The 9317-nt window shown below is 42.2% G+C and overlaps 1 protein-coding gene across 1 annotated transcript in view; it reads right to left on the bottom strand.

The window, feature by feature from the left end:
- Window positions 1-1733: 1733 nt before the first annotated feature.
- The window catches only part of LOC124163118, a 238963-nt gene continuing 231379 nt past the window's right edge, over window positions 1734-9317 (bottom strand). The window contains exons 3-4 of the mRNA XM_046539911.1: window positions 1825-3250; window positions 1734-1738 (exon numbers count right to left, since the gene is read on the bottom strand). Of these exons, the coding sequence (XP_046395867.1) occupies window positions 1734-1738; window positions 1825-3250 (1431 nt within the window). The remainder of the gene's footprint in view (window positions 1739-1824; window positions 3251-9317) is intronic.

Raw genomic sequence — 9317 nt, 5'->3', positions numbered from 1 at the left:
TTTATTATTCCTAAATAGGTGATTATAACAACTAAATATGTCCTCAATGTTGATGCTGTTTATTTTAAATTACCCTAAAGGTTATCTAGGAATACTCGAATATTTCAATTGTAATATAAACCTTTGTTGCAGCAAAGATGCTTAATTTTTCCCACTATGCCTAAATAAGTCGATATAGTGATTACTCATAGTTTTGCAAACTACTCAATGTAGTTAATTCCATTTCTACTGCTATGTAGCATAGAGTATTTTTAAATGATCTGGTTACACCCTTTCGGTTTTTAAATCCTGAAATGTTTACTAATCATTTTATCACATAAATTAATGGGGTTTACAATAGTTTCTCATAGAGCTATCTCTCTTTACTTACTACTTAAAACTACAGCACATACAAAAATGAGAGTTATATTCAAATTTCCTCGAAAAGGTAGTCTTTGAGTACTGCTACCTGGTGATTTGTTTTAATGGATTCCTTAAACGGAATATAATCTTAAAGCGATATTGTTATTAAAACATTTTCATTTTGTCCTTAGTTTTATAGAAACTAATTGATGTTCCTTTAGTTCACCAATGAATATATTTCACAGCAATTTTCTTTTGAATTTATGCTGATTATACAAGAGTTATCAATTAATGTCTCTGACGCTTTATAGAGCGTCTACGTTTTTCACTCTAGTGATTATTTTCTCATGCTTACTAACTCTTCACGGGAGTCACGCACATTTAGAACTTAGAAAAAACATACATTCATAAATACTCCGTTAATACAGTTCAACCAATGTCTTTGGCTCATATACAGATCTCAGGCATAAAATAACCATGAGGAACGTAAACAGCGAGGCGTCCTACACACAATAAACTGCACTTTCACTTGCCATAAAAAAATGTTTTTCTTGCAGAAGAGACAGCAAATGCATGCATGATACATGCAGAACGTCCTAAACACATTAACCAGCAATGGTCCGCTGCTACTGTGCGGTTTATTTTCTAACAGGATGAGTAGCGAAAGCGTAGGTATATGATTCAAGCGCACATTACAGTAGCATTTATCACAAGACACATGCATTAGCTCCATCGAAGCTTCACCAAGCCGCCTTTCGACTTCGTCCCTTTTGATGTACGAAAACTTCGTGAAGGAGGAAGAAGGGAGGGAGGAGGGGGGAAAGTAGGGTTGTGGGGTATGCCGTCCTTCAAGCCATCGCGTACGCACCGGCATAAATGTTTTATATTTGAGTGTGTGTTTGTATGTATATAACAATGGGATTCACATGGTATGGTGATTTATAAAAAAGGAAAAAAAAATACTACCCGTCTGCAGTTTTCTATAGTTACAAGCGTCGTTCTAAACAGAAGAGTTCAGTCCGTAACTACAAGAGTGTTCCTATTCTTTGGCAACGCTTTCCAAGCCCACCTCCCGCGGTGAGGAGGAGGGCTGCGTGTTATCGAATGTGAGTTATCGCGCACATGAGTCCGATCACTCCCCGCGGCGCCCCCCTCCCCCCCGCCGCTTCGTCCTCACATTCTCCCCGCGACCGTCATTCTCCCTCCCCCTGTCCTCCACTCCACCTTCCTCCTCCTCTTCCTCCTCATCTTCATCGTCCATGTCGTCATCGTCCTCGTCTTCATCATCATCGTCATCGTCCATTTCACCCTCTTCCTCATCATTCTCTTCATCCTCGCCTCCCTCCTCCTCATCACCTTCCTCGTCCCCCCTATGTCCGTCTCCTTCCTCCTCATCCTCCAAGGAGTTGGCCTCCGTGGCCGTCTCCTCGTTGGTCACCGCCGTTGTCCTCTCCTCCTCTTCCCCGTCTTCGTCTCCCTCGCCCTCTTCCTCTCCTTCCTCCTCCGCTTCCTCCTCCGTCGCCATCTCCTCTCCTTCCTCCTCCTCCTCCCAGTTGTCATCGGGGCCTGGCGTCGTGATTTCTGCCTCTCTCTCCTCTTCCTCCGCCATCGCCTCCTCTTCCAGAAGCCTGAGCTTCTCCGCCAGATGCTGGTGGTTCGCTTCTCCGTGGTGGTCTTTGAATCGCCGGTTTCGCCGTCGTTTATTCTCGTTCTTTGCCCAGCGGGTGTTGCTGCCGCCTCCTCCTCCCCCTCCGGCGCCCCCGCGACCCCTGCCTCCGCCGCTGCCCTTCCGCTGCTGCACTTCGCCGCCGCGCCTCCTCTCACCCCCCTCCGGCTTCCTCTTGCCGCCGCCCCCGTTTTTCGCCTCTTTCTTATCCTTGGGCGCCGACGCCCTGCCCTCTCCATTGCGTCCGCTCTTCTTGGTGGATGGCGACCCTTCCTGCCTCCTCTTTTGCCCTATTCCTTGCCGAGGATCCTTCTTGCCTCCGCCTCCTCCTCCCCCGCCTCCGCCTCCCCTGCCGCCGCCACTACCTCTGCCCCCGCCTTCGTTCTTCCTGGCTGCACCAACTCCCTTGTTACCACTTCCTCCACTTCCCTTCTTCCCTTGCTGCTTCTTTTTATCACCCTTCCCCGCCTCCTTTCGGACCCCCTCTTCCTCCGTCCCCCCTCCCCCTCTCTCTTTCGATTGCTGCTTTCGCTTCGGCCTGTCCTGCTGATTGTTGTTGTTGTTCTTGCGAACTCCGCCCTCCGACTTCGTTTTGCTCGGCTTCTTCTTGCGCTTGCTGCTTGCGCTGCTCCCGCCCCCGCTCGATTTGCCCCCCTTGCCGCCCCCGTTCTTGCCCCCTTTGCTGCCGCCCCCCTTGCCCTTGGTCCTGCCGCCCTTGCCGCTCCCTTGGCCGCCTCCACCGCCGCCGCTCGGCATCTTGGGCTTCTTGCACAGCACCTTTCCGTTCCTGCCCACCAGCTCGCTGCCGCTGGTGACCATGTCTGGTGGGGGCATGGGGCACAGCTGGTGGAAGCCGTGGTGACGCAGGGGATGCGGGGGCAGCGTCACGCTGAAGTCGGGCGGGGGCAGGGGGCCGTCGTCCGGCCACCCGGCGACGCCGATGCTGGCGTTGGGGTACGCGGCGCGGAAGGCCTCTCGGCGCCGGTCCTCCTGGAGCCGCTGAAGCATCTGCTGCAGTCGCTCCTCGCGGACGCTGGGCGTGAGCACCTTGACGTTGTTGGATAACTTGCGCAGCGCCACCGTTCCCTCCTCCACGGCCACCTGCACCCGGCGCGGCAGGCCCTTCTTGTCGAGCGCCAGGTACAGCGACTTGGTGCGGTTGGAGTATGCCACGGAGGAGTAGTGGTTGTAGTGGGGCGGCTCGATAGTCTCGTTCCACACGCACTCGTCCGTGTAATTCTTCTGCAAAGGAGAGAGATAGAGAAAAGAGAGCATTAATAAGACGTAGTTTTTCTAATTTGTTTCTTGAAATAATAGTGTGACATTGTTGGGATTCATATGTGTCAAATTTTTGTAGCAATAATTATTACTCGCACTCAATGGAGAGAGCTAGTCTCGCAAAAGGAGCTAGGATTGGTTTGATTTATTGATAATGATATTTAATTTAAAATATAGAGACATTGAAATATTTTTTGAAAAAATAGTTGGTGATGAGTGCTACCTTTTGCAATAATTATGATTCGGTGTATTCGAGCCAACTTTTCGTATGCAATAAATATTTATGAATAATTAATTATACTCAACGAGCAATCACAATTTACTAAAAATTCCTAATATGTGGTATTCACATTCGTCACCTTTTCATAAAAAATGAACAGCCAATAGCGTAAATTACAAATTTATTTACACTATTGGCTGTAAACCTTACAAATTTATTTAACTTATTCTACCTAATGAATAGAGAAATCTTTAATAAGGTAGAATAACTCAAAATTGTACAAGTTGAGTGATTCATCGGCCTTTGTTATTTTAATTTGCTTTTATTTTAATGTAATTAGCTCTCTTAAAATTCATAATTCTTTGTCAACATATGCGAAGTGAATTGCATATGTTTTTAAAATAAAGCGTGATCTCTATTCTATCGTTTAAATGAGGATATATTGTTAATTTACCCGTTGATTACTAGTATTCTGGTTTAGAAAAACATAATTGATTTGATTTAAAAACAGTGGGAAAAAGAAGTCTTCCTTACTCTTTACAGTTGCAGAATAGCCACAGAATCAATATGGACAAAAAATAAAAAATCCATATCGTCTGAAAATAAATGAGCAGGATATTAAGAAGTCGTTCACGGCGTTGCAAGGTACTCTGAAGTAAGAGTTATGTTTTGTGTGTTAAAGGCGGCTAAAGAAGGGTGGACAGTGAAAACACTAATGCTATTCTCACGGTAAAAATCAATTTCATAAGTACCCTTCTCTCGCACTTTTTTTCAGGCACCATCTTTTTGAATACCTTCTACCGTTTCTACAGAAGTGAAAATCCATTTTTATGACATTGCCGAACTTGGATTTCCTGTTTTACTGACAAATTTATTTACTATTTAGATTTTTTAAACAGGAAAATACATTACCAATCTCTTACGTACTGGTGAATAAAGACATTAAAACATCTTGACTTTCAACTTTCATAAGAATCTGAACCCGAATAACGCACCAGCGTCTTGAGATTTAAATAACTATCATACTTTTATCATGTTGCGCATTACAAAAGAATAACTATTTTTACCCGATTCGGTATATTATTGATTCCGCCAAAATGAGACTGAAATCTTCCTTCGTTACGTTCCCGATTAATCATCCAATGTTTACATTTCTAAAAGAGGTGCCTCCTTCTCGGATATCGCCTAACGTAAACTATTCTGCTCCCAATCGAGGTGCACGATGCTATTATGGTTTTGGAGCTGCTTCTATTATTTATTGCCTATGTTAATAGTCCAGATTTGGCGTCATAAAAACGTTAATATCACGTCAGTATTATGATAAAAAAAACCTGTTTGAACCCCTAGATCTCACAAAACACCTGCGATCTTAAAATACATCTCTACCTGACGGTTGATCTACCAAAATAGAAGACTCGATGTTAATAAATTTTCAGGTTATAGGGAATAACTTCCTTAGAGTTCTTTGGCCCCTTAATTTTTCCTCTAAAATAATATAATGCATAAAATTACTAAGATTTTAATTATAATTTATGGGTATAGCCCATGTTATGTGCCTAATTGGGAATTAATTAAGTAATCTTTTCATTTTATGGCCAGAGAAGAGAATAGTATTAAATTTGATGGTGGGAATAGGATTTATTACGGCATTAATTCAGTAGTTCTAACTGTATAAATTACTGTTTATATCAGAGGGTACCTGAAGAGACGCATTGGACCTTCAGGATCAAAGTTCTCCTCGTAGTTGATGTTTGCGTGTTACAATTGTACCGATTTTATCATGTCTACTCATTATTTGTAGGATATGAAAACTGAATTTTCTCTCTCTTCATACGAGGCAACTAGTTCCACTGACCGTATTTACGTTACTGTACCTGTAAATCATACTATAGTTAACGTCATTGCTGTTCCAATTATGTCACTGTTACCTTCAGTAATATATTATAAATACAACGTTCAATCTTGTAATTTTTAACTTTTTATTTCAAAACTTATACAGATATCCGTCGTGAAAATCATGATAATATTGTGCGCCTAATCTAAACGCTGAATTTTAGTATTCTAGATATTTTCCTTTACTCTGTTCGTGAAAAACTTGTATTTTCAATTAAATAATAAGTTTCACTTCGTAATGAGTGTATTTGATCCCTCGATACTAAGCAATTGGAATCGAGTCTCAAGGGTGTAGTAATGAATCCGATTCCTTAATGCGTAATTGAAACCGTGATCATATATTCAACAGAACTTCATCATCTACGGGGATTTGTATGTCGCTCCACATACTCGCGAGAATCGACTTTCTTGAATCGCCAAATTTCGAGACATAAGACCTATTTTCTAAGGAGTGCAAAATATTTTAAATGGAGCCGCTGGTTTTGAAACCAATTCGCTCCTTTTCAAAATTGTATTTTCCCAAAATTTTGCATTTATCTTAATTTGCCAAGGTATCCCAGGATAGTGTCTGTGCGATTACTTCGCGAAATGATGTGAACTTTAGAATGAGAATATGTTTTGGGAATGAATGACTACGGAAGTACCTACGGAATTTGCGCCAGATGTTAAAGCAAGTTAATTACAAAGGCACATTACTGCTCAGTAATAACGAGAGATGCGGGTCTGAACCTCGGTCAATGAAAATGATTTTTTGTCTGGAATTTTCAAACATTCTGGCCCAATAGATGTACAAGGAAAGTATAAAATCCTTCGATGTTCTGCATCAACGCGTTATATAAAGCACTTTGCTGGCCTCCATTCCAATCGAAGCCTGCTCATAAGTACATTGGTAGTTTTTTTAAAGATTTTTTTCATTATGTAAGGCATATGACCTATGTTGAATCCTTTTCAGGCTTGGCAAATGAGCTAGTCGCGTTATAAAAACGTCCTCATTTCTGAATTATCTCATACCTTTATAATTGACAAAAAATGTGATAAAAACGTCATTAAGGTCTTTCATAATAATTTTCCATTAGCTAAGCGTTTAACTTACTAAGTGAGAGTCGATCAAAATTTAGCATTAGTGGTTGACTTAAATACTTCGCTAAGGCTTTTAACCAATTAAGCAATTAAAGCAGTTTCCTAATGTTACATGATTTTAGCACATGGATGAATGATGGACCTTCTATGGAAAGTGGAGCACTCCTTAAGCATAAGTTTTTCTGCCATTTTTTGTCTATACATAAAAGATATTTTTGTCCCTAACAGATTGAACGGTGGAATTATAATTTTCATTTTTCAGAACCCTCAATATATATGCTGATAAAAGGAAATAAAACGATGAGCCGGTAAAAAAGAAGTCTACGTGGCACGGCGTAGTTATTCGATAATTTCATCCCTTTTCTATTGCAATGTCATGAAAAAGAACTGCGTAACCTAAAGAAGGGATTTTGACCCCAGTGATATCTTATCCCAACTGAAATCAATTGTCACTTAACTACAAGTAATCAGTTCTCGCAACTATTTAAGACACAACTTCAATTCAATTGATCATTCTGCCCACATTATAAAATAGTAATTTCTCAGTTCAATTTCAAATTTACTGTTTGCAAACATTGCTTTCGGCATTTTTTTTGGTGATTATGAATCTGTCATTTTCTACAATATACTCTTTATTTAGTGTTTTCACCTTGATATTTATTGTGTCTGAAATATTTTTCTTGTCGAATCCTACCCGCTAAACCTTCTCGATTCGTAGTGCCTTTTACTCCATCCGATGGGAATGTATCAATTTTTTTCCCACTGAGGATATACCTCCACTCCAGCATTGGTCGAGGTTGGATGGGCCATGCAGCGCCTAGTGTATGGAAGGAATCTTCGGAGACGACGGCGGAGGATTTTTGTCTTCAGTTTAGAGAAGAAGATCGGAAAAAAAAGGATTGAAGGATAGAGGGGTGGATGCTTCTTATTTGCCTTTGATGTGATGGGCGTTTTCGGTCGATTAGTGAATCTTAAAAGCAGGAGCGAGACTCTCCTCAGGCAAGAGGCAGGTATGCGACCGCTTCCGTCGCCCGGTTTGAACCGCCGCTGCCTCCCCGCCTCCTCAACGGAGGGGTCTGATCTGGAAGGGAGGTGGGCGAGGGAGATGTGGGGGTACAGTGGGAATAGAAGGGGTGCGCCTCCCCCCATACCACACCACAGCAAAGCCCCCTTTCCGTCTCATCCATGGTTATTTTCCTCGGCCGTCTCGATCTGAGCGATTTCAAAATGTCAAAAGTTGTCGTTAATGGTCAAAGGAGCCGTCGGTTGGTTGCTTGATTATTATTTTTTTTTCAACTTAGCCGCTCCTCGTTCCCCGTGGAGTCGGGGAACTTCTTTTTTTTTGGGTCAATTCGTTCCTCGCGGTGTTAATGAGGCGAGGTGTTTAAAATAGTGGGGGGAGGGGGTTAAATTTTATATGCCTTTCTCTCCATCTCGGTTTTTCGAGGCGGGAATCGGATGCCGCCTTGAGGGGATTTAGGTGTGTATATGTGCGGCGGTGGTTGGGGAAATGAGAGGAGGGGGGAACACGGGCGGTATGTAGATTTGATCTCACAAGAGGACGGGAGTTGTGGGGGGGGGGGGGGGAGGAGGAAGAGGGGGGTCCACGAGGGAGGAGCCGGCCCAAGGTCGCAGCACCCGCGGCCAACATCTCATTCCCTAACCCCTTCCCCCTCCTCCACACCCCATCCTCCCCCACCCACCGGTGCCGTCCGTCCCCGAGTATCAACATGTGAATCGGAGATATAAATCTCTCTTTTGGAAAATAATAGCGGCTCTCCTCTCGTCTATCACGCTCCTCTTCCTCCCGTTGTGTTACTTTCTCATTTGAATCTTCCGCCGATCACTCTCCCTGCCCGTTGCATCTTGGGAATCCGGCCACACAAGCGGGGAATTTGATAAGAGAAGGAACTTAAGGGACGTCTCTCAGTCGGTTCCAGTGAAATCCGCGGTATTTTCCGCCCCCACATTTTTATCGCTCGTCATATTGTCGTCCATCATCTCGTTTTCCCACGACCTGAACCTCGGCACTGGCTGGTTAATCATTCAAATTTGCGTTACGCTTCATATTCTGCTGAAAATACACCTGTCATAATTAGACAGTTCCCCAAAGCGGTGACATCGCCTGAGAATTATTCCGCGTTAAATCTGACTTATTATTACTATGGTGATGGCTATAAAAGGGTAAGTTTCCCGGTAGTAACATAAAAATGTGATCAAAAAGTAAAAAAAAGGCGCCTAATACCGTTTACTTCTTAAAATTTTGTTTAAAATATTTAAATTGTTTTGGAAAGGCTGGAAGCGTTTTGATGTTGAATCGTTCCAATCAAGTATGGTCTTATGTCAGTTAATAAGCTTTTTCATATATGTCCTTCATGTCGGACACTTCATCTTAAACTGTGATCATTTTTTTCAATTTCAATGTCTGTATTCATCGTCTCCTGAATGGACTTGTTAAACGCGTTACAACTTTTTAATCTCCTCCTTAAACTTATTCACTAAATTACAAACTAGGCATTACAAAATAGTATTCGCTGTTGGGTTAACTTAAATGTTCCTCTCTAGGAACCTTATAATAATGTCTGCGGTAGTTTTCAGTAAAATGGTTCACATAACTGAAACTTGAGTTAACCTCTGATATTTGTATGCATTGTTCATCATTCCAATTTTTAAAATTTTATTTCCCCCTGATCTTACCCTCTACATCCAGTAAAGACCATTTCGCTTAGTATATTTTTATTAATTTCAACTACATAATGTTCAATATTTTATTTTCGAATAATAATCACAAAAAATCAAATTATTTGTATTAGTTTCATACGGATGCTGTAATCATTT

This window comes from Ischnura elegans, chromosome 1 (assembly GCF_921293095.1).
Source record: "Ischnura elegans chromosome 1, ioIscEleg1.1, whole genome shotgun sequence".
Taxonomy (NCBI): domain Eukaryota; kingdom Metazoa; phylum Arthropoda; class Insecta; order Odonata; family Coenagrionidae; genus Ischnura; species Ischnura elegans.
Note: the sequence above shows the minus strand (reverse complement) of the source record. Positions and strands in the feature narration are given on the sequence as shown.